We start from the raw sequence: 26,326 nt of genomic DNA on the forward strand, positions 1-26,326 counted from the left end.
ATTCAAAGATCGGCTACACGATGAACACTTGCGGCTGGTTAACAGCCCAAAGACTAAAATGTGGGCGTTGCTGTCTGAGCGTCTAGTTCTTTCAAATTACTCTTTTGATTTCAAGATAATTAGTTGTACTATTGTACAACACAGTACAAATGTGCGCTATCACCCAAGGTGAAAAACTAAACTTAAGCACATTGAAATAAAACTAACAAAATTACTTACATATCGGTCCCGCTTGTGCCAAAGGTTTAGAACGAAAGAACTAAGGTACTGCTGTTCAAGGCGAAATCTTGCGAAACTCTGGCTTAAAGGGACGCTAACTTAGCTTTTATATGCGCGTGGTGACGCTAAAAGATCCGATCACAAACCAATAGGAAAAAGATAAGTATTGTAACTAAGATCGTAACTAGGCACACAAAGTAATTGATAATTGATCAAATCAAAAAAACTGTTCTTTTGTTCGATATGCTTAACAACGAATAAAACGACCTTACCTCATAGCAATTGATTCCGTACAGAAATTTCCTTGAAATAACCCTTCACATATTTTTAACTTCTTTGATGTTCTCGTTCTTAGGTTAACTCTATGTGGAATTCCCGATCAAGGAAATATCTATTAAATTTCAATTTAGCACGTTCGACACCTCTGTCTTTAAAGGTGTAAACAACCAGTAATTTCCATCCTCCGCACTCAATTTACAAACAGGTAACTAATACAAGTAGCACTTAGCTCTTTCAGAGGCGGTACCTTGGGTTATATTACATTTATTCATTCTGTTTTATTCTATTTTAATCTATCTCCTGGGTAATACCTTAGAACTAGCCTGTGAGTGTTCCTCACAACTAAGTAATTGCATTTACACAATAAACCAGTATGCATCCATATATGAGTCACTTCCAATGCGATGGCCAGTTTGACCGGTTCAACGATGTTTCAGCTCTTTGAAATTCCAGAAAATTGCACTTGCGATGTTTGGAGCATAGTTCCATAAACGACGAGAAATCCCGTATGCTATCCTATGTTTTTTGCATCTCGTAGTAAACATTGCAACTCCAAAAAAACCTTCTCTAAGTCTCCTCATTGCCGTGATATTTGTAGGTCCCAGATACTGCAAATCTTAAGTTATTCATAGAAGTACCCAAGTCTGATAAAGTGAATCCATGTTTTTGCAGAGTTTTTCCACATCTTAGAATTTTAACGAAAGCGGCACGGTAGCGTTTCAGTCTCCAGGCAAAGACGAAAGGGTTCATACTTGAGTTTGCACGAAATAAAATGCCGTTTAAATCCCTTATCCAGTGAATGAAAATACAAGAACACCTTGCACAAAAGCTGACTATATAAATGAAAATCATTGCTGGGGAAAAGAAGCAAATAAACAGCAATAACATGATCACAAAAGTTTTGGTAATTTTCGTCTGCCATTTGAGAGCTCTCCTTTTTGCCCAGTTGTCTTGGCCTTGGCCATCGTACAAGGCATTCCGATTAGCAGCTTGAGCGTTAAAATGTCTTAAGACTTTGAAATAATTGAGGTACAGCACGGCGAAAGTAGCTACAACAGCTAAGTTAGCGATGAAAAACCGACTATTCATATAGCCCTTGTAAATATACAGAAACGGAAGTCCACTGGAAATAAACCATATAAGAAATGACACAACGAGGGCCTGTTTAGTAGTCATCCTGGTCCTGTACCCAAGCGGATCTTTGATGGCAATAAATCTGTCTATAGTCAAGGCAGTAAAGCTCAATATAGAGGCTGTACACGAGATTAAAATGATAATCATCCTAACATGATCTCGAGGGTGATCAAGTTGGAAGACTTCATCAGTCAGCGACTCTCGAATGTGGAATTCTACAGACATGGGGAGTCCCAAGCATCCCATCATCAAATCAGCAGCAGCTAGATTAGCCACGAAATAGTTAAACCGACATCGCAGATTACGATTTGGATCAAGAATGACAGCAAGTAGAACCAACAAGTTACCAACAATGGCTGTAACGGCAAGGATGGAGTCCGCGGTGGCAGCGATAATGCTCAAATATGACGGGGCAGCCACATCAGAGCACGAGTTTGAACCAGTTAAAGACATCTTCCTCTTATGAACTTTTTGAACTTCCTTACTGATGATACAACTGTTATTTATCAACTTTATTTCAATTAAAGATGCTTATTCTTCAGTTTTGAAGGCCAATAGCTTGTATGCATCTGTTTGATCTGGAATCAATATTTCAAAGAAGAGTGCATCAATAATAAAAGAATTTTATAGCACTTTTATGGATAAAAAGATAGCGAAATTTAATTCCTCCTCTTACTTTCTTTGAAAAATTGGTTGAAGGATTTTAAGAAAATGTAACGATCAGGTTTTCAAACTCAACATGATAATCTGAGTTATCCATCAAAAATGGAAAAAACTTCATCCGGTGATGATCTTGAAAGAAGTAGGTTTGCGTGCTCTTTGCTCCTAAACAACTCTTAACAGCTATAATCTAATGCTTTTTCAATTCAAGAAGTTGAAAAAATAACTGCTTTGTCGCTCATATGTACATATGCGCAATAGTTAGATATATGGAATAGTTGGACTATGAACTAACCATAACGAGTAGGTGAAAAGTTTCTTATCCTTCCCGAAGTAAGATGGCGTAATGTAGATCAATACGTTGTAGTTGAAGTTGTGAGAATACGAGAATCTCTTGCAATGAAAATATTCATGTAAATCTGATCGCTTTCAAACATTATCTATGCAAATTAATTATTCATAATACTTTTCCTTGTTACATTACCTGCAAGAACAAAGGGAAGTTTCTTATTTACCTTATTGAGGGCCAAAGAAAGCGTCCAATTTATTTATTACGAGGCTCAGGACATGCAAAGTTACGGAGTGAGACATGAATAAAATATAGCCCAAGGGCCATGGGCATCTGTTTACGAGGAAATTTCACTTAAGAGCTTAAATAACTTTAAAAAAGATAATAATAATTATATTGGCTCGAATAATTTCAATTAAGAACATTTCAGTGATGCCTGTCCGCCAATTTGAAAGACTGAGTGATTTACAGACTCTTTCGTCTCGAGCCCAGTTTTTTTCTTTGTCCAACGCTCGTGACGAAATAAAAGCATCCGTTTTTGATGATCGAGCTCAATTATAACGTTTCTTATTTTCTATTCTGCACACGGCTCGTTCGAAATGGATAATCCTCGGTTTTATCGTTATGGAGGTACCTTGTCACACATAAACTTAATACTGACCGGTAGCTCACCATCAGAGTTTAATAAAAATCAGATCACTGGTGGATTTTAATGTCAAGATTTTGGTTTGATTTCTACATCTATCAGTGACTTATTGGCTTACTATTTGACTGTTGACTGACAGACAGGCAGCCTGACAGAGTGACTGAATAACTGGCTGACTGGCTGAACTTGCAGACTGATTGACTGACTGGTTGACTGGTGTCTCAAATGGGATACTAGAGTCTAAAATCCGAAACTAGGGTCTAAAACCAGACAGTGGTGTCCATGCTAAGATACTAGTATCTAAAATTCGACAATATTGTCAAAAAGTCGGTCACTAGTGTCCAACATCTGACTCTAGTGTCCAAAATCGGACGTAAGTGTCCAAAAATCACACTTTTCTCCAAAATCGAACACTATTGTATGAAAGTGGATCATAGTATCTACGAATGTAACACTGGAGTCAAAAATCGGACAGTGTCTATAATTGGGAAACTAGTGTCTAAAGTCGAATACTGGCGTCCGAAATCGGAAGATAACGTCTAAAGTTAGGGGATGAGTGCTTGCCGAACGGGGATCGGAACTCGGATCGAGAAGATGAAGATTGTCTTACTGTTAGTCTCTAAACGTGATGAGGTCGAATGATCTTGAGTCACCTTTAATGTGGCAAGATAGTTAGCTGTTGTTAGTACGCTCTTTGGTTTTCAATGTTTTCAGGAGAGACTAGTATTACGCAGCTCTGTTTGCTTTATAGTGCACCAATTAAGCTCAGGGTTTTTTCCAAACTTAAAACAAGCAACTGCCTCGCTTATTTTTAAGGAGAAATTTCAAGCCTAAGCTCTAAATTGAACGTTGATGCAAAATCTTCATTTGCGTTAAAATTAAAGAAACAGTTACTCTGTGGACGATTCATGATCTATCTAGCTTTACTAACACTAAATAGTTAACCTTGTAATTTGTATATTCTCTCAAGAAGTTCTAATTTATCACCGGAAATGTACGATAGCTATTGATTGCAGTCATAATATGTCGTTATTCTGAGTTAGATATGGTGTTAACAGCGAGGTTGCTCCATTAAAAGCAGTATAGAATAGCTACGAAAATTAACAGATTCGTGAATTAAAGAGCATTTAAAAGTCTTATTGAAGTTTTTAAGTGTCATTCGTCGCCTTAATCAAGGAAATGTGATAATCATCAATGGTGTTTTTCTCCCAGTTGTTTTCGCTCGTCAAACTGGACAGTTTCATGCTTAAGAGAGCCGGTCGTTTGGTGAGCACCAGGTTGGATGGCGTGCACCTCATTTGTCCCCTTGAAGCAACACCGACCGACCTCTTGTAGAATGAGAATTGCCCCATGGCGAAATTGCTCGTTAAAGATGAAATAAATCAGCGGATTAACGCCAGTGTTGGCGAACGTTAAAAGCCATGCTGCGAAAAGGAGATTAAAACTGCTGCAGATACTGATTGAGCCTGTAAAACAAGCTATCAGTAAAAGTATTAATGGAAAACGAAAAACGATCAAGGCAACTACTATAGCGACGAGCATAACCAGAACCTTGTGAGTTACTCGTTCGCGTCTTTCCTGATGCGAGGGCAGCTGGTTTCCGGGGGATATCCCTTGTTTGATTTTGAATCCAATGGCGATATACATAATGATGATCGTAAGAATTGGTATCGCTATTATGAAAAAATAACAAAACAAAAAATAGTTGATGACGAATATGACAAGAGAAAAATCGACGGTGCAAAAAAACATTCCGGATCGAATTTCAGTCAATCTTGACATGGCGAGCAAAGGGGCTGCAAGCAGGAGGGCAAAGGTCCACACGGCAGCCATTATACGACGAGCAGTGTGCAGTGTGATTATCTTCCTCAATGGGAAAAAAACAAGGAAAAACCGATCCAGTGTAATGAAAAAAAGACTTCCAGTAGAGACCAACATTGGCATTTGACCGATAAAGAACGAAAATCGGCACAAAATGTTTCCTGCTATTCCATCGATAAGCCATTGCATGTCACACGCTGTCATGGTTATGTACTGAGGAACTACATACAAAACTAGCAAAATATCTGAAAAAGCCATGTTCAGAATAAAATAATTATTCGGTGTTCGCATCCGTTTGTTCACGTTTCTACGCACGACCAAGATCAGCAAAAGGTTGCTAGCCAGACTTACAATTAATATGACGACCAGAGTAGCAATTTTAACAGGTTTTGTCGCTGGGTTGGCATCTTGCCAAGGTGGCGCAACATTTGTACTGCTGTTGACTGCATAATCCTGCTCTTTGCTGTTTTTAGGAAAAGGCATTTTCGTCCGATATCTTCTAAACTAAAACGCCTATATAGAGTGTTTCTCCACGTTTATACCTTAAACCTAAATCTCCAACGAAAAAAAAAGTGAAGTACTGAAGTGAGGGAATCGTTGTTTGCAAGAAAAGATAACGTCTCATGCAGTGCCTCACAAAGTCTTGACGAGAGCACTTAAGAGCAACTCCTTTTATTTCGTATTTAAATTTTTGTATTTAATTACCAGTCATTCACATAGATCATTAAAACCCATCTTCAGGCGATGAAGCCTTACACCTTTTCGCTATCTCATTTGGAAAGGTGATTTTATAGATCTGAGAGTTTTTCAGAGTGCTTAGGGCTTTCAAACAAGGCAATTAATGGATGGAAATATCAAAATAAACTCTACCACGTTCGTTAGTGATTTTTCAGAGGAAAGCTTAACTTTTAATTACAGATTGCTCTATAATTTACCTGCAGACATCTATTTAACAAGCTGCACAGCTTATCGAGCACAAAAATTTTTAAATAAAATGTAAAAAAAGAGAAGAGACGTACATTATTTATTGGGAAAGTAATTTACAAATTGCTGCTAATCAATCAAACATCAGATAACGTATAAGTATTTCTCAACTTTCTGTCTCACTTCAGTTCCTAAAAACTAGGGAATATGGCATTGACCAGTGCATAAAATTTATGTCTCCTTAAGCGCCGAGATAAATTCAGACAAGTTTTTCGTGTGTCGCTGTTGGTGATGAAATGAAAACATCTCTATGTGTCAATATCTCTTTCTGTTACTAGTCAGTAATACATTACCGATACCTCTTTTTTGATGCAAATTACGTTGCTAAAGAGGGCAATAATTATTTTCTTATTTATACTTCGTGCTCTGGAAAAAAAAAATAATCACGTAAAAGATCTCTTGACACGATTTTCCCACTCCCATGTTTGAATTTTAGGTTAAATATCTCTATTAATTTAAGAGAGATGTACAGAAGAGAAGAAAGCTAAGAGTAATGTAATTTCTATGATGATCCCTCGAGTAGTCATTCTGCAACGAAACATGTCTTATCTTGTTCGTGCAAAAAACATTTTTTTTCCTCTTTGCTTTTATTGTTTGTTCTTTTGAAAATTATGACAACGTCAGACCCCTCAGTTTCATCGTAGAATCATTGTTATAAGAAACTTCTAGTTCTTGATTTAAAGGTAAATACTGACTCACGCACTCGTGAGACCTGGCCAAATGCGGCACAGAAAAACATATTTACATTTATTCCAATCCCAGCAAGTGTCCTTATTTGCTATTAAAATGCATGGAGGGAGTTTATACAAAACTGGGTTCAATCTAAGAAACCTATCCAAAACTGTAACCAAAAATTGGGGTATAGTTTGCAGATTTCTGTCATCAGTGAGAACTCTAGAACAGATTTTAATCAATACTGCCCAAAACTTCATTTGCAGCAGGACTAAGTACTTGTCTTCAAGATAAAAATTATGTAACGTTGTTTCCTCCTTTTTTTTTTCTTTCATCTCTCTTTTAATAATGTTTTCTCTAGAAACGGGTGGCAATATCAGCGGTAGAAATATCCCATACCCCGCGTAACATAACCAGTAATTCTTGCTAAACGCCTCTTTCCTTACGAATGCCTTGCCCTAATAAGTTTTCTTTCCTCCAGTGATCACCTCAGTCATTTCAGGAGGGTCTAAATGGGGTTAATCGACTAAGGCAAAGGGCGAAAAATATAACTGACAAAAAAAAAAAAAGTACCGTTTATACTTACCAAGAACCGACGTGGTGCGACATCATCAATATTTTTATTCAGATAGAAGAAGCAATCTAGCTTAGGAGGTAGCCTCTTTAAATTTTAGATTCTGTTAATTACGGAATTTTTCTGTCATTAAACTTGCTTAATGGCCGAAGCTTATTTCCTAAACAGCGTCCGATGCTCGAGCACACAAATTATCGCCGGAACGAATATAAATAATTAACTTTGACTGAGATTTAACAACTACCGACGAATTTAACCTCGCGACTACCGACAGAGTGATTCAATTCTTACTGACAACCGAGATGAGGATCCCTCTGTTCAGCTGCAACTTAAAGAATTTGCTCTCAATTCGATTTTATCGTTATCGCTGGTTTTTTTTCGATAAATATAGATCTGATGTCACATAGCGGTTGGCCTAAACACGTAGCTTACACCATAACGTATCATCCTGAATAACTATTTGTAGTATTTGTTTACGAAAGTATATGTACACGTGATACATATCACGGTGTTGTGGAAGGTTAATCTCGTTCCCAGATTCTACGCTTGGCTGTCGAAGGTCTGGGTACGAGACTAGTGGAGGGTATTTGAACGACTTCGCAGTAAAAAAACAGCTCAGTTACTGTTCTGATGATGTGATTTTCGTTTCACCCTTCAAACCCCAAAATTGATCAAGTTAAAAATTTATGCTGATAGTATTACTACATTAACTAACAAAACGTTGTTGGAAATAGGCCCATTATTTGTGCCATGTATAAGCGTCTACATGGCAACATTTCTGAACGACAACAGTCATAGCAGATACTAATCTCACGGGGTTACTCTAACTCTTCACCCTGAGCAGGAGCTCATGAGCTCCTGCCTTGAGCTGCAAGAAGAAATCTTACACCTTTATTCATTACAAACTCTTAAGAGAATTCTGAAGAGGACCGCGATTTTCCATAATACAATGCAACAGCCCTTGTTTCACTTTTTCTCGTAACCTAGATTGCGTTTAAGTAATCAAAATTTGATGATTGAGTCTTGGCTGCATACATTTTCGCCTCTTAAAAGAAACTTGAAAACAAGTCAACAGACCGTGCAATCACCTACTTACTTTTTTTGTTTTTCTTCGATCGAAAACACTTCACTTAGATCGTGAGAATATTTTGAAGTAACAAGACATAGAGGTTGTAACAAACTTGATAGCATTTTCGTGCCGTAAAAGACACTCAACAAGTCGTTCTCCAAAAATACTCGGTTGCCTTGTTGTGAATTTCTCTTCAAAGCTCAAAATGTGCTGTTATAAAACCCCGAGTTGGGGCAACATATTGGGGTAACATATTTTACTATTTTAATTTCATTCTTATTTTTCAATTTCATCAGCAGTAGTATAAGAAAGTGTTTTTCAAGTTTGTTATTATTTTGATTGAGTTTGTTATTTCTGTTGCCGTGAAAATTAACATCGCTCGGGCACAAAACAAAGTCATCTTTACTTATACAAAAATTCTTCGGCGTAAATAGTACCTTACAATATCCTTAGCACACACTTAGCAAACCTTTAGGTTGTGGAGTGTGAGGTATGACTGCACTTTTTGCCCCCTTCTGGTGTTTTGGTTCGTAACGTTATACCGCCCAATATTACACCCTTCTCTGAACAATCTCGTTTTTGCTGGTGTAAAAGAAGTCTGTTGGAGAATGGAGTGTATACTCTGATTCACCGACTTAAAAATAACGGGAAAACTTTAGATTCTCCTACTGAAAAAATGCCAGCAATCTTCGGATGATGCTACGTTTCCAAGATTCAGAACTGGTTTTCCGATCGATTGAACATGATTTTTTTTGCGGTAACTGTTAAACTTTAACTTTGACCACCAAGCTTGATTATTATGAATTTAAAAAATTCCTCAAGTGTTCATAACAAGAGCATTACAGAAGGGTTCATATTGCCACCTCGAGATAACAAACTACAATCTTGGCCGATGGGCTTTTCTAAAAGGGTATAAATTGATTTTACCTAGATCAATCAACCAATAGAAACTAACGATGTTTTTTTTTTTTTTTTAATATCAACCCAACCCTTGCAAAATAGGCTTGTTTATAATATACTTCGTTTAAAACTACTTGAGCTGGTGCGGATATTTGCTTTACGAAAAACATACTCGGAACCAAAGTGCTTTAATGGAAAAAATAAGTGTAACTATTTGACCGACAAACAAATGGAAAAAAAAACACGTAGCTGAAATCATTACTCCCCTAGAAAGTTTCTTCAAAAACTCATGTTTAACTGACTTAGTTCTTCAAAAGGCCAGGTGTTAAAAGTAATAAATATCAAGGCTGTGCTCTAGGAAAATTTTCAGGGCGCCCTTCGGGCGCCTAACCATGACAAGTAGGTCGCCCAGCCTTCCAGGTTGGTCGCCCGAATTGATTAATTAATTAATTAATAATTAATTGATTAATTATTAATTATTCTGGCCGAGGAAACCATTGCTGAATGACAATCTTTACTAATCCGTGAAGTTTTGAAAGAGTAGCGTTGTATACTTCTTACAGTTCCAGAGAATCCGCAGAATTGCCAAACAGTTTCATCTTTAATCTCTCTCGTTCAATATTCACTTCACCGGGCACGGGTGGCGAAGCGAGTTACTATATTTAGCAGTCACGTACTCTATTTTGGCGAACTTGTGATATCATGAAATCCTGTTATAAATTAACCACATACATGTTAAAACCGCTAAGAAAATTTCTTCGAAGCTAATTAAATAAACACAAATTTGCATAAAAGGACGGTTTGGTTTTATTAATCACGCGCTCCAGTATTGAAACTGTTGAAACACAAAAATTAAATATAAGCATCAACCACTACAATAGAAAATTAGATCTTCAACACATGCTTGTGCAAAAATCGTGCAGTTTCTCACGGGCAAGGAAAAAATAATTTTTCGTGCTAAACCATGGGAAACAATATTACATAACACACGCGACAACTTTGAGCGTGAACAATTCTTGTTGTTGTCCTGCCGAATATTTTTTAGTTCTGCAAATGTCATCAAATTAGCAAGTAAAATTATAAAATGTTAGTTACAATCAGTTGCTCGCTTTATCGCGTCGTTCAATGGACAATGGACAATAGCATTTAGATTGATGTTGCCGTTTGATGCGCTTATAAACCGCGAGGTAGATAAGAAGTAGTGATATAGGACTGCGGTGGCATTAGTGAGCAGTTGACACGCAAACGGTGTCTTTAAGTATATTGGCCCGGGTCAGAAGAGGCGCCAATTTGTCGCAGTCTACGCCTATATAAGGCGTTGCTCCATTTGAAAAATAGCAAGCCTGTGAAGTTTGATCAATTCCATGTCTTCAGCAGCTGACACAAACTGAGTTCTCTTGAGTGAATAGGTACGAACACCTCTTCTTGCTTCCATTTAACACACATTACGCTAGTTAATCGTGTATATTTCGCGCAACAAATTGTGACGATTGCATTAATTCAATAGGTGCCTGTTGCGTAATTTGTTAAAAGTATATCTAGGTTCCCTGTGACACTTGTTTCTTGACGTCATTTTGTCCATAGTTGTAAAGGTACTCTGCTATTTAGATTTTTTAACGTTTAAATAGACTTTAAACCATGAAACAATCTTTGAAAGCAGTAGACTCGGAACAGGTTTTTTAGCATTTAGATTGATGTTGCCGTTTGATGCGCTTATAAACCGCGAAGTAGATAAGTAGTAGTGATATAGGACTGCGGTGGCATTAGTGAGCAGTTGACACGCAAACGGTGTCTTTAAGTATATTGGCCCGGGTCAGGAGAGGCGCCAATTTGTCGCAGTCTACGCCTATATAAGGCGTTGCTCCATTTGAAAAATAGCAAGCCTGTGAAGTTTGATCAATTCCATGTCTTCAGCAGCTGACACAAACTGAGTTCTCTTGAGTGAATAGGTACGAACACCTCTTCTTGCTTCCATTTAACACACATTACGCTAGTTAATCGTGTATATTTCGCGCAACAAATTGTGGCGATTGCATTAATTCAATAGGTGCCTGTTGCGTAATTTGTTAAAAGTATATCCAGGTGCCCTGTGAACAGCTCTAAAGCGTAGATTGTAAACTTAAAACTGAAATAGTTTGTTCGTCTGGTTCCTTCTTTTTTTTTATTGTTTGTTTCGTTTTGTTCGTCCCTCAAAAATTTATGAACTTTCTATCGCTAATTTCCTTGTTCCTAGAAAATTCAATGACCTTTCGTTTTCGCAAAAATCTCACAAAATATGTTCGTCAACAGATGGCATTTAAAAGAATTGGGTTGAGTTCGGAAACAAAAGTTTTACCATGAATTTAAAAGAAAATAATTAGTTTAAATACAAAACAGACTTGTAAATACTTAATAAAAGCGCGCTGAGTCAGGGAAAAAGTACCAGGACTTGAATACGTTTTTCCCAGGAAGTTTGGAGTAAAAATGTAGAAATGAATGCCAGTATGGATGTTTTTATTCTTCTCAGCCGAGACGAAGTTAATAGACTTATCCACAATTTTCATTTGATATTCTTCATTCTTATAGCCCCTTCAATTCAGAAAATCTGAGATTGATTTTCCAAACCGATAAAAAGATATTCCTTGCTGGCTATTCCGGAGAATTTGATGTCAGATTGCAACGATTTCCCTAGTTGACATTGGTCTCATTTGTCATTACTGAGTGCTGATTATTTAGGACACTTTAGAGTGAAATGGTCAATGGAGACTGTGCATATTCCTTGACCGATATAAGAATTGACTGATCTGGCGAAATGAATATGTTCACCATACATTTATTCCCGTTCCCAGCTGACTTTCGATCGATAAAATTTCTCAGGTCTACTTCCTGTAGGACGCCTCAATATTGATCAAGAGTTTCAAGTTCACCACTTCTATCATCATTTTCATTTTTGCATTTTCTTCAAAGTTTTGGAACTTTCAAACGCACTTGCGCACGATGATAAAAATTGTCCTTTAATTCATAACGTTGAGAAAATATCGGGACCCAAACTAATCATTAATGTTACTAATCACTTCACTTGCGCCTCCGCCAATGTCATCAGTTGCATAACTTGCACTAATTGCAAAAAAGTTATACGTTAGTGTTCCCTTCCTTTTCTGCATATAAACACACTCGCAAACCACAATTCCTCCATTCGCTCTGATCGACGAAGGCCTAACGCTCGAAACGTCAGGTTTGAAACTTTTTTAAGGGTGGCTTATGTACAGTTGATAATACCAAATTACCCTGTTATACTCCCCCACTGACGCAGCGCCACAGTTTTATTTCAGAAATTTACCCCCTTTATTCATTTGTCTTTTCCTTGTAGATTTGCAGGACTGGAACAGTTTTTTTAGAAATTTAATCCCTTTATTCATTCGTCTTTTCCTTGTAGATTTGCAGGACTGGAACAAGATGTCTCGTTTGATCCTGTATCTCTTGCTGGGGCTTTGCGTCATGGCGTTCAGAGCTGAGGTACGCGCAGAGGAGGAAGAGGAGGAAGAGGAGGAAGAGGAGGAAGAGGAGGAAGAGGAGGAAGAGGAGGAAGAGGAGGAGGAAGTCAATACCTCTATCCCACCAACATTAGGTGGTGATGCCTGTGTTTCTGCTGACATGATGGTTCCAAAGAAGGATTCTGACGGTCGAGTAAAAGACGTCAGGGTCAAAGATCTTTCCAACGGGGACTTAATCCGAGGAATTCAAATCACAGATTCCATGCACGAGGCTTCATGGTGCAAGGTGGAAGCAGTCTTCCCTTCAGCAGGCGGCCAGAACAAGACCACTCACGATGGGTTCACTGAAGACCACATGGTCCTAGGGCTTTATAATGTCCACCCGTACGGCAAGAGGGGAGACGTTAAGAACGGCCCAGTGTACACACTTGCCACTGACTGCGATGCAATGGTGAACAACTATGGTAAGGCCTTTACCCCCATCAGCACCGCTTTCTGCCCGCGCTCTGTACTGAGCTTGAGCGAATATTTTACCTTGATGCAAGCTATACGAGGTGTCTTCAATCGTACAGGCTACTTCTGGTTTGACACCTCCGCATACCATGACAACAAGACTGCAAAGGTGCCCAGCTGGCTAGAGCAGCTTCCCCAAATTTGCCAACAGCTGCTGCAGTGCACACGAGAAGGCGAGTGCCAGGAGTTTGAAACTGTTATGGAAGAGTTCGTGCACAGTCATGTCAACAGGAGATATGCGACCATAGTTGAGAGAGAGTTCCCCAACTTGGGAGGCGATGTGAGTAAGCAGCAGGCGGGCACAATCACGGAGGCAGTACGTTCGCAAAATGGAGAAAGCCACTTGATTGTCTTTGCTACTCTGGGCAGCGTCATGGTGCTGCTTATGATCTTCGCTGTTGGCGTTTTGATCTACCGCACACGTGTGATGAAGAAAAAAGCTGAAAAGGAGCCGCCGTTTGAGTCAGGCCAAAATCATCCTCAAGCCTAAGGGGCAAGAAGGCGCGATGGAAAGGTTGCAAACGCGTAAAGTAATTCCCGCGTTTTGGCTTTTAAAAGATATAATTTAGGAATAAAAAGATTAATACATGCTTGAAAGGGAACAGTAATCCAATTTGCTTCGGGCTAAAAATCGAAACTAGTCCTAAGCGAGCAGCGAGTATTTACCAACATCATGTAAAACTTTAAAGGGCGTCTAAATTCTGTCCTCAAAAACTGTAAACCCGTTTTTAGTCGAAATAAAAATTAAAGGAGCCTGAATGGGGTGATGTCTCTGAAATTTTTATAGCTGGGATACAATTTTATTATAACCTGAACTACAATCTTGGTCTACCTTCTATCAAAGAAAATAAGGAGCTGTCGTTTCTTGCGTAACAGTTTTGATCAATCTGCTTGCGCTCTTTCATTTTTGCCGCGCACAAAGAAAAAAAAAACAAGGAGTGACCTATCAGTTCAAATGCATGTTAGAAATTTCATAAATCGTATTGCCAAATAGAAACGCATTTGTCAATTGCTCTCGTCGTCTCTAACTATTTCCCCACGCCTTTCAAGATGAACACATAAACTGATATTCCATTGTTCCAAATAGAACACCCATCATGTTATTACATTCTGATTGGTTCTCGGCGGTGAAATTTATTCAATAAAAATGAAATACTAAAATAAGTCAATCGGTTAGATTTCAGATTTCAGCGGCATGCTTCATTTATAGATCAGTCTTTTTCTCTTTCTAAACCCACTATTTTGACAACTAAATTCAGTGATTCCAATAATGAAATGAAAAATGAACTTCTTCTCGAGCAGTTTTAGTTTGAGATAACTCTCCTTATTTCAAATTATTAGAAAGGACTTTTCAATTTTTTTTTTTTTTTTCATTTTCTACCTCACATATTGTGAAAAATTGGCGAAAAGTAAAATGGATCTAGTCTTTTTTGACTCATTACCGGATGAAACCAAATTTTAATTTCATGACGCTGTTGGGAAATTACTCTGCTTTCAATTCAAATATATTCGAACACATTGTAAGATGCTGTGTTGCAGCTGTGTTATTCAGGTTTGGAAATTTCTTATCTTTGGACTCGAAACTCTCAACATGTCCTCATTCTAGAATTACCAATAATCAGTAACTGGCTCAGAGTCTTGTTTTACCAATAATCAGTAAAACAAGAGGCAATGCTAAGGAGGCGTGGATCCCAAGGAATCAAAATGGCGGATCAAGATGAGAGCAGATCTAGGAAAAGGCCAAAGAAAAAGGGAATTAAAGAGTCATCTGCGGATATTATTGCCGGTCTTGCTAAACTTTTGGATCAAAATGCCGTTAAGAAAACCAAAAAGAAGGCTACAATCATGGAATTTCGGCGAGATCCTCTAACTGGCCGACGAGTTTATAAATCGAAATACAGACCAAATAGGAAAAGCCAGGGTACGTAGGTACTGGTACTGTTTCCAGACGTTTTAGCCTCGTGTAAAGTCATAAAGTGTTCTCTTTCTTTTCGCGTTTAGTGACTTGGGCTTTTTTTACGCATATATTGTACATTTCCTGAATTCTTTTTACTGCATTTTTAGGAGCTAAGAGTACAAATGACACTGGCCTTGATGAAGAAATGCATGATTCTTGTGAGCCTTTCATAGAACAGTGCGTAGACCAGGATTCAGATGGTATTAATCAAAAAATTGTTAGTTATATCGTTAGTTGGGTATAAGTTTAGTTTAACATTTGCTGCAACTGAACAGCCAGAACCCGGTCAAATCAGTTTATGCATATTTATAGATGATATTACATTGCCGCGTGGGTATATGTAAAATAATTGTTGTTGTCGTTTATTAATTTGAAGAAATGAATTTCTGTGAAGTCTTGCCCAACAAATCACACGCAAAAACTGGAATAACCTTTTTTTCACCATCAATGCCACTTCATTGTTTATATATTTTACCTTATAATGTACTAACTTTATTGCCCACTGGCTTTTGACATATAGTAATGTAATTGTGCTATGTATCACCCTTATTTCAACCACAGCAACATCGCCACAACAACATATATATTCAACAACATCAACCACAGCCACCTATATTATTTCACCCAATCTGCTGTATCACACATTCCACCTAATTTTGGCTGCATATCATTTTATTTTTAATTTTTATCTTTTCCTTGTTAGGTTATTATGAATTTCTTCTAAATGAAGCAGACGACCTTCTTCATGGTTGAACAGACCTTAGAGACTCCCAAGCGAATGATTGGGGAAAAAGAATGGAGTCAATTAATGCAAATTGGCAAGCTTCGAGGACCCATTTATTTGAATCAATGCTAAAGTGCTCTGCACCAAGAGTCCAAAAATGTAACAGGTGTGAGTCAAGATAAACACTGTTTACTTTGTCTCATGACATACTTAGTCTAGGATGAGTAGTACTTTGAGATGTACTTTTTCTAATGCAATAATGTTAGTAGTCTTTATTAAGCCATGAGGTCACTATCAATTTTGTTGTCAACTATATAGTACTTACATTACGTGCAAAAATTTTCGGAGGTTTAAATTTCAACGTTTTATTTCAGATGGTTAATTTTCGGACACATTTTTTCTCATTTTGGACAAAGATTTCGGACACTTCACTGAAACATTGCTAAAGCAATTTTTAAGCCAACAAACGTTGAATAACGCTGCGAAAACGTGCCTTAAAATTGTTTTTCTGCACCCTTAAGGGTTAACGGATATAACGATGAGAAAATAACACAAATTTTGTCATGTAGATATATGTGAGTATTTCAATCAGTGTCTCATCTAGAGTTTTTGAGCTTTGGAGCTCAAAGTGGTTTAATAGTCTACGACAAGAATTTGGAAAGGATCTTCTGGTTCTAGCTTCTTAGTGACAGCCTTCACTATTCCTGTCATCATATCAGGTTTGTTTCGGCTTACCAGCGTGGTTTGCTATACTGTAAAATTTTCAGACGTTTTAAATTTGGGACGCTTAAAAAATTCAGACGGTTTATTTTCAGACACTTTTTTTGTTCGAAATTAACACCGTCCAAAATTTTTCGCAAGTAATGTAATAATTGGGATTGTTCTGTTGTTGAATTTAAGTTTTCTTAATATTTTTGTTATAATTTATGCTTTTTTCCCTTTGTAAGTCTGTTTTGCATTCAATAAACAAATTAGGTTTAATTTCAGTTAATCTAATATAATTTCAGCCAATTTTATACCACCATGTCCCTCTTCTACTTATTATGTTGTTAGGGCTAAGTCTTTATGACCCCTTATGTGTATCCTTGGGGATCCACTCAATAAACTTAAGTTTGCTTTAAAGGTCAAGTAGAAATTTGTTTGTCTCCTCGAAGCTGCAGAGGCTTAAGAACAAGCAGACCATCTTTTCTGTCACCTTCGTTAATTAACGGAAACTGGCACGTAACTTTACACCAGTTAGAGATATCAACCATTATGAAACTAGAGGCTGCCAGATAAACGTATGTGTTCCAAAACCCAAAGCTCAGTTTTTCAATAGGAGCCTCGCCTATACCGGAGTGGTAGCATGTAGTGCGATGAGGAAGGTTTTGAAGATCAACTCCTCAGCCTTCCAAGTCAGTTTACATGGTCCTCAGACTCAGGATTCTTTCACTTCAGTCTGTACTAAATTTAAAGCAACTGAAATGAATTTATTTTTTTATTTCGAGCATGTCAATGTCATTGTTGAGAAATTTGCGAACATGCATTTAAGAAACTGCTGCACGCAGAGCAATCGTTGCAAATTGTAAAACACAAAACCTCTGAACAAAATCCCAAATTTGGCTTCATGACGAGTGCAGTTGCGCCAGGAAAAAATGTAAATCGCCTCGACAACAAATCACTACAAACATTTATTTTGAGATAAAAAGCTCCAACACCGAGATAATAAAACTGATGCACCGGTTAAAACTAGACATGCAATTTATTTTTTTTACCAATGGGAAATCTCTCTCGAACAAAGTAAAATTTCACATGATTCGAATGTTTATGAGCAAACTGTATAATCAGGTGCAGTAATTACATAAGGCTAACTGTACCAGTTTCAGTTAAAGTTAGTGTAAAATTCTTCAGAAAACAAAAGTCACATGTATTAAAGCAACAATGGCAACAGTTCTTCCTATTGAAAAGTCGAAGAAACGTTTCAGTTTAGAAGCTGAACATGTCAAACGCTTTACCTAAACTCTAGAAAGTGTTGTAGGTTCTAAAGGCATTCCAATAGGAAATAATAACGATATTAAAACGTTTATGTTGGTAGCTGAGGAGTGTTGTGTGCATTCTCTATCTTTAAATTCGTTTAAGTAAGAACCGCGTAATATCCAACCCAAGGGAAGTTGGAAGTGTTGGAAGCAATCACAAATTAACATTGTTTGCAGCTATTTAGTCCATAATTTTTTGAAGCAGAAATATACCCGTTTTTTCAAATCTTCTGTAATTCCTGAGGAAATGATTTGAATGTTCATTCTGAAGGCTTAAACAATGTTTTATTTTTTAGTTGGTAGGAAGGAATACTCGAGAACTGTTTGGGCGGGGGTGTACTACTAGGAATCTGAAACCCTTTATTGTGTTTTAGAACAAGATACGATGAATTTTGCAACCGTTCTTTTCCTACCGGCTACCCCAAACTTGCTTTTGTCCACTAAATCTTTGTTACAATTACGTGCATATCTATGTGCGTGTGCATCGGTAACATGAAATTCAATTTAAATTGAAGTTTCTATTCTGTACCGTTCTTTTCATTCGGTTAATTAATTCCAGCAGGGCTACTGATCAGTCCACTGGACAGTGTCCAAGTAAATGAAATCATATTCAGATCAAAAAACTGATTCACTGCGCCACACCCTTCACAGCAACTGACACCCCATAGATAGTATGTACGGGAGTACGTTTTGCTTTACGCTGTCTATTTAAAGTTTCCTAGTGTCAAGTTTGACTCGGCAAATATCACTCTGAGGCTCCCAAATTAATTGCACAGAAAATGTGTTGCTCATTTGTAATGGCGGATGTATATTTTTTGTTTGCCTGATGAAATTTTGATATTTGAAACAGATGAAAATATCAAGATAAATTCGGAATCGCATTTTGTTTACCTGGTGTGTTGAAATGTCTCTTCCGGCTGGTTCGAAGGCCGCACAAAGTGTAATATTCCCCCCTTTGTATTGTTTTTCATGAGATGTAGTTAAGGTATGGGGAGTCCCTCTGGCCTGGGACGCGCCAAGACCAGACCGAGGAAAGGTGTCAAAACAGGTTCAACCCGACTTACTCGAGGGTGGGAAGCTAAACATGACTTCAGATTGCGGTCTCAAGTGCATTGACAGGGTGTGGTACAATGCAATCTATTATATAGGATATTCATACAATCCCAAGGGAGTTAATAATGATAATAACCAATGCAAACTAAGTTTGCATAGGTGGTACCGGGGCCAGTCAACTATAGGACGCCGGTTTGCCTTTGTTGTGCTGTTCTGTAGACAGCTTCCCTTCTATGATCCCGTGGAAAGGATCCTTGTCGCGTGAACTGAATAAGGATCCTTAAAGGAATGACGCTTATTAGAATAGCAGCGCTTGTTTTGATGTGGGCGCTTACTAGAATAGGGAGTGCTTATTGGAATAGGGGAGCTTATTAACAAAAACACATTCGAACAGGGGCGCAAGTTGAAAGGAGGACGCTAAATTGAGTCATCACGATACATAATCAGAATAGGAATTCGCCAAGATTGCTATTTGTGCATACGTCAGCTTTGGATTCACGACATTTTGGGATACCATGTTTACAATAATAAGCCAAAACGCATGCTTGTGAAATCGTTTTACGGTAGGTGGGCTAATCTGTGAGCTTTTTCGCAGAAATATGAAAAATTGAATTCAATCAATGTATGAGAATGAGTTCAATGTTTTGCCAAAACGCTTCTTTTTTGCTATCACTTGTTACGGCGTGTGGCCCAAACTACAGACTTTTTGGCTGAAATGATAGAAACTGACTTCAATCGATCTCTGACTTCAATCGATGTTTAGGCAAAACACATCCTTTTTGCAATCATTCTAAAAAAAAGTGGCGCAAACCACGGATTTTTCCACGGACAAATGTGAAAAATGCATTTTAATCAATGCATGCGAATGGGGTCCAATTTTAAGCCAAACGCATCATTTCTGCATTCATTTTGTGGCATGTGGCCCAAAAAGCGGACTTTTTCACAGAAATAGCCAAAACGCAGGCTTTGCACAACCATTTTACGGCATGTAGCCCAAACTTCAGACTTTTTTGCAGAAAGGCGAAAAATGGACTGAAATCGATCTATGCGAACGAGTCCAATATTTAGCAAAAACGTATGCTTTGTGCAACCATTTTACGGCATGTAGCCCAAACTACAGACGTTTTCGCAGAAAGGCGAAAAATGGACCCAAATCGTTCATGCAAACGAGTCCAATATTTAGCAAAAACGTATGCTTTGTGCAACCATTTTACGGCATGTGAACCAAACCTGACTTTCTCGCAGAATGGAGAAAACTGGACTGAAATCGATCTATGCGAATGAGTCCTATTTTTGGCCAAAACCGATGCTTTGTGTAACCATTTTACGGCATGTGGCCCAAACTACAGACTCTTTCGCATAAAGGCGAAAAATGGACTTCAATTGATCTATTCGAACGAGTCCAATATTTAGCAAAAAGGTATACTTTGTGGAACCATTTTACGGCATGTGGCCCAAACCTCAGACTTTTTCGCAGAACTTGGCGAAAACTGGACTAAAATCGATCTATTTGAATGAGTCCAATATTTAGCCAAAACGAATGCTTTGTGCAACCATTTTACGACCATTGGCCCAAACTACAGACCTTCTCTCAGAAAGGCGAACAATGGACTTCAGTTGATCTATGCGAATGAGTCCAATATTTAGCGAAAACGTATGCTTTGTGCAGCCATTTGACAGCATGTGGCCCAAACCTCCGACTTTTTCGCACAATGCTGAAAAATGGACTGAAATCGATCTATGCGAATGAGGCCAATATTTACCAAAAACGTATGCCTTGTGTAACCATTTTACGGCATGTAGCCCAAACTTCAGACTTTTCCGCAGAATGGCGAAAACTGGAATGAAATCGATAAATGCGAATGTGGCCAATATTTAGCGAAAACGTAAGCCCTGTGCAACCATTTTACGGCATTTTTCGCAGAAAGGCTAAAAATGGACTGAGATCGATCATGCGAACGAGTCCAATATTTAGCAAAAACGTATGCTTTGTGCAACCATTTTACGGCATGTAGCCCAAACTTCAGACTTTTTCGCAGAATGGCGAAGTCGGCGAAAACTGGACTGAAATCGATCTATGCGAATGAGGCCAATATTTCGCCAAAACCCATGCTTTGTGCAGCCATTTTACGGCATGTGGCCCAAACTGCAGACTTTTTCTTAGAAAGATAAAAAATGGACTTCAATTGATCTATGCGAATGAGTCCAATATTTAGCGAAAACGTATGCTTTGTGCAGCCATTTGACGGCATGTGGCCCAAACCTCCGACTTTTTCGCACAATGCTGAAAAATGGACTGAAATCGATCTATGCGAATGAGGCCAATATTTACCAAAAACGTATGCCTTGTGTAACCATTTTACGGCATGTAGCCCAAACTTCAGACTTTTCCGCAGAATGGCGAAAACTGGAATGAAATCGATAAATGCGAATGTGGCCAATATTTAGCGAAAACGTATGCTTTGTGCAGCCATTTGACGGCATGTGGCCCAAACCTCCGACTTTTTCGCACAATGCCGAAAAATGTACTGAAATCGATAAATGCGAATGTGGCCAATATTTTGCGAAAACGTATGCCCTGTGCAACCATTTTTCGCAGAAAGGCGAAAAATGGACTGAGATCGATCATGCGAACGAGTCCAATATCTAGCAGAAACGTATGCTTTGTGCAACCATTTTACGGCATGTGGCCCAAACCTCAGACTTTTTCGCAGAAAGGCGAAAAATGGACTGAAATTGATCTATCCGAATGAGTCCTGTACTTTGCCAAAACCGATGCTTTGTCCAACCATTTGACGGCATGAGGCTCAACCTACAGACTTTTTCGCAGAATGCCGAAAAATGGACTGAAATCGATCAATGCGAATGAGACCAATATTTAGCAAAAACGTATGCTTTGTGCAACCATTTTACGGCATGTGGCCCAAACCTCAGACTTTTTCGCAGAAAGGCGAAAAATGGACTGAAATTGATCTATCCGAATGAGTCCTGTACTTTGCCAAGACCGATGCTTTGTCCAACCATTTGACGGCATGAGGCTCAACCTACAGACTTTTTCGCAGAATGCCGAAAAATGGACTGAAATCGATCAATGCGAATGAGACCAATATTTAGCAAAAACGTATGCTTTGTGCAACCATTTTACGGCATGTGGCCCAAACCTCAGACTTTTTCGCAGAATGGAGAAAACTGGACTTAAATCGATCTATGCGAATGAGTCCTATATTTTGCCAAAACCCATGCTTTGTGCAACCATTTTACGGCATGTGGCCCAAACTAAAGACTCTTTCGCAGAGAGGCGAAAAATGGAATTCAATTGGAGTCCAATATTTAGCAGAAACGTATACCTTGTACAACCATTTTACGGTATGTAGCCCAAACTTTAGACTTTTTCGCAGAATGGCGAAAACTGGACTGAAATCGATCTATGCCGATGAGTCCTATATTTTGCCAGAACCCATGCTTTGTGCAACCTTTTTACGGCATGTGGCCCAAACTACAGACTCTCTCGCGCGAAAGGCGAAATATGGACTTTCATTGATCTATGGGAATGAGTCCAATATTTAGCAAACGTATTCTTTGTGCAACCTTTTTACGGCATGTGGCCCAAACCTCAGAATTTTTCGCAGAACTTGGGGCGAAAACTAGACTGAAATCGATCTATGCGAATGAGTCCAATATTTAGCCAAAACGAATGCTTTGTGCAACCATTTCACGACCATTGGCCAAAACTACAGACTTTTTCGCAGAAAGGCGAAAAATGGACTTCAATTGCTCTATGTGAACGAGTCCTATATTTTGCCAAACCCCGTGCTTTGTGCAACCATTTTACGACCATTGGCTTAAACTACAGACTTTTTCGCAAAAAGGCGAAAATGGAATTCCACTGATCCATGCGAATGAGTCCAATATTTAGCCAAAAGGTTTACTCTGCGCAACCATTTTACGGCATGTGGCCCAAAATACAGACTTTTTGGCAGAAAAACGTACTTCATTCGATCTATGTGAATGGGGTCCAATATTCAGTCGAAACACATCCTTTGAGCAATCATTTTAAAACAAGTTGCCCAAACTACGTACTTTCCACAGACATGCGAAAAAAAGGATGATTTGTGCGACCATTTTACGGCTTGGGGCCCTAACTACAGACTTTTCTCAGAAAGGTGATAAATGGGCTTTAATTGATACATGCAAATAGGGTCTAATATTTAGCACAAACGCATCTTTTGAGTAGTCCTTTAACGGTAAGTGGCCAAAGGTAAATGAATATTTTAATGCAATGCAATGCAATGCGATGCGATGCGATGCGATGCGATGGAATGTGCCGTGCCGTGCCGTGCCGTACTTTTATTACTGTACCGTACCGTACTTTTATTACTGTACCGTACCGTACTTTTATTACTGTACCATACCGTACTTTTATTACTGTACCGTACCGTACTTTTATTACTGCACTGTACTGTAATGTATTGTAAAGCTTTATTTAACCTCGGCCTCTCCTTCGTCCTTTAATGTTCCCCAGAGAGCCGTGCTAGCTAATAACTACAAAATTAAACATATCAATGAATGGTTACATGCGAAAAGATAAATTATATGCATGCATTGTTATTTAATAATTCCTTTAAAACTATTTACATCTTTAGCTTGTTTGGCTTCTTCGGGATGCAAGGTGAGAAGGTTAAGGCTCAAAACACAAAATTAAGAATATCTCTGGTAATAATTGGACAAGGTACTTTAAACTTGCCAAGCTTGTTACACCCAAACAAATACACCAGACGGTGTATAATTTGATGTTGCTATGGCAACATACTCGGTTCCAGGACTCTGTCGTGCAGAAATGATAATTCCTGTATTTGATCTTCAAGAAAGGTTGTCTGCTTCCTTTAGTTTGGTTAAAAGACCTAGTGTAATGTAATCGTTGTATATTTTTCAAAAAGAGCCAAGTATTTGAATTAAAGAGGAAAGGGACCAGTGGTTCTTTCAGATGGAGGTTGTTCTGAAACAGTATGAGAAAAAAATGAGAAAAGATTGTAAAAAATAACTGAACTAAACTAGAAAACTTTAGAAACAATCATGAAAAAAAGTATATAACTTGGTTTGGCAACATAAAAACAAAAATTATTTTTGATGGCATTACGATGAAAACCAGAAATTGATATGTAGTAGTGCTAATGTCATGTTGGAAAAAGTGTTACACTGTAATTAGTGTACTTACAGGGAATAAATAAATTTTAAAATATTGCAGTAAATGTAGAAATTACAGTTTATATGTTGATTATAATTATGTTTGAAATTGTTTTCAATAAACAAGTCTTGCATATACATAATAGGTAGATAGTACGTTAGAAATTGTAAGTCCAGACGTTTTGTTTCTGGGTGTGTTTCTTTTTATATTTCAAGTTAATAAAGAATGCTTCTTACTCAATAGGTTTTAGATCCACACAAGTAGTAATATGCAACATTTTATTATTTCCAAGTGTAAGATCGTACCATAATAAAATCGTTTCAATGCTCTGAGCACTGTTGCTCCATGACTCTGGGACTTTTCATTTTCTGCATCCTTTAAGAAAAGCCTGCCACTACCTGGAGTGCCATAATAATAAAAAAATGTGGCGGTCAGTCTCCCGACCAGGGACACCGGAATGAAAAAAACACTATGACATCATAATAGTGTTTCTGGTACAAAGTGTCTGCCTAAGAAAACATATACACAAAATTTCAGTACTTATTAAAAGGCACTAACATTAACATGATAGGAAATACTGTCCAAACAAAATTCAGGAATGCAATTAGGTCTTTGTCATACCCTTAACTGCAGGCACCTCTTCTGAACAGTTACATTTGTCTTGCCCTTTTCCCTTATTTTTTGCCAGTAGGCATCATGAGGATCTTGGGGATCATCACTGAATCTTCTCTAAAATGACAAATACAGTATAATAATAAAAATAATAATAATAAAATGTATTTATGTAATACGTGTATATGTAATGCATGTACTTAATTAAAAGTCATAAGTTAACTTAAAAGTTATTTAGTTGTTATACAAAATAGGTAACTGTCATGTAAAAACTTGACTGCTGACTATAATTTACCAACAGTTTTTCTAATCACCATTGGCACTGACAAACTAACAAACACTGACCACACTGGTACGACATTCCATCCCCACAAATCTTGAATGACAAATGCTAAACGTTAAATGTAAAAACTTTAATGTACAATCCACTGAACTTGAATGTGGAATGCAAAAACTTGCATACTAACTAAGACAAGGTGAATGTACAAGGCAAAAACTTGAATTTTGCACAAGGAAAGTTGAATGGCGAAAGTGCAAACTAAGAATTTGTACAACAAATGTAGAAGCAAATGCAAAAAGAAGAATGAAAAAGCAAACATTGAATTTTGACAGGGATGAAATGTCATACCAATGCAGCCAAAGATGATTTTATGAACAATATTTTGACTACTTAATTTGATGGAGTATGTCTATGATTCAAGACTGAGAAATGTAATTGTAATGTGACCCATTGACTCCCCAGTCATTTTTGCATGTTAAAAAGAAAAGTAGAATAACTGGTAATTATTTAATATAGCATTTTGATTTCACTCGAAGAACACTGGGGGGGAGGGGTGCATGGAGAAGTTACAACTTATAATATCCAAAGTGTTTAGATCCTAAAAAAAGAACATAATTTAACTTCATGGCTATTAGATTATTGATCTTTAATACTGAGCAAGGAGAAATAAACATGGATTATTGAAAGTAAAAATACGTTGGGTATTTTTATCTGTCTACCTCAAGAAGTTAGAAGCAAAGAGACTAATACCATACAGATTTTGCTAAATAGAGGATTGTTTAATAAACTGGAAAACCGGTTTAATTTGAAAAGCAGTTATTCACGAAACTACAGATAGTCTACTAGCTAAAGTAAGAAAACTTCAAACTCCTTTGAAAGATGATCGTTTTCTGATGTTGACTTATTTTGGAAATAACTTCAGGAGCATTCAATGTGCATTCTGATGAATTAGAGCTACCAGGGAATACAATAGGTCTATCCTATAGCATGGCGGGCTCTGTTAAACCAAAGCATCACAATTTTTGATTCACTAGAATGAAATCTGATGCACTCCATGCTGATAATCTTCTGTATCATCTTTTAAAGTATTCTTCACTTAAAGGACCCTAGTCAGCCAAGCCCTGAAATTCTTGAAATCCGCCATTCTTGATGCCATTGAAATTATGAAAATTGTGTGGTGAAGCAAAATCTTATTGCAGCGCCGCAAGTTGTGTTACTGGAAGTCTGTTAAAGCACCTTTAGCAGTTTTGAGGGGATCCCTTCGTTT

At 37.8% G+C, this 26,326-nt stretch overlaps 3 protein-coding genes across 3 annotated transcripts; 1 reads left to right on the plus strand and 2 right to left on the minus strand.

Moving 5' to 3' along the window:
- Positions 1–1,065: 1,065 nt before the first annotated feature.
- On the minus strand, positions 1,066–2,085 carry LOC131788699 (adrenocorticotropic hormone receptor-like). Its single transcript, XM_059105786.2, has one exon. It carries the CDS (start codon positions 2,083–2,085, stop codon positions 1,066–1,068), a length of 1,020 nt encoding a protein of 339 aa, XP_058961769.2.
- A 2,333-nt stretch (positions 2,086–4,418) lies between these two features.
- On the minus strand, positions 4,419–5,531 carry LOC131788700 (neuropeptide FF receptor 1-like). The gene has a single exon (XM_059105787.2). The coding sequence runs from the start codon at positions 5,529–5,531 to the stop codon at positions 4,419–4,421; it is 1,113 nt and encodes a 370-aa protein (XP_058961770.2).
- A 7,151-nt stretch (positions 5,532–12,682) lies between these two features.
- LOC131788701 (uncharacterized) lies at positions 12,683–13,723 on the plus strand. Its single transcript, XM_066171862.1, has one exon. It carries the CDS (start codon positions 12,683–12,685, stop codon positions 13,721–13,723), a length of 1,041 nt encoding a protein of 346 aa, XP_066027959.1.
- Positions 13,724–26,326: the final 12,603 nt, after the last annotated feature.

Source organism: Pocillopora verrucosa, chromosome 9 (assembly GCF_036669915.1).
Source record: "Pocillopora verrucosa isolate sample1 chromosome 9, ASM3666991v2, whole genome shotgun sequence".
NCBI lineage: Eukaryota > Metazoa > Cnidaria > Anthozoa > Scleractinia > Pocilloporidae > Pocillopora > Pocillopora verrucosa.

Bases quoted from the DNA above. Each gene is read 5' to 3' on its own strand.
- LOC131788701 (XM_066171862.1), top strand. From the start codon at position 12,683: ATGTCTCGTTTGATCCTGTATCTCTTGCTGGGGCTTTGCGTCATGGCG.
- LOC131788699 (XM_059105786.2), bottom strand. From the start codon at position 2,085: ATGTCTTTAACTGGTTCAAACTCGTGCTCTGATGTGGCTGCCCCGTCA.
- LOC131788700 (XM_059105787.2), bottom strand. From the start codon at position 5,531: ATGCCTTTTCCTAAAAACAGCAAAGAGCAGGATTATGCAGTCAACAGC.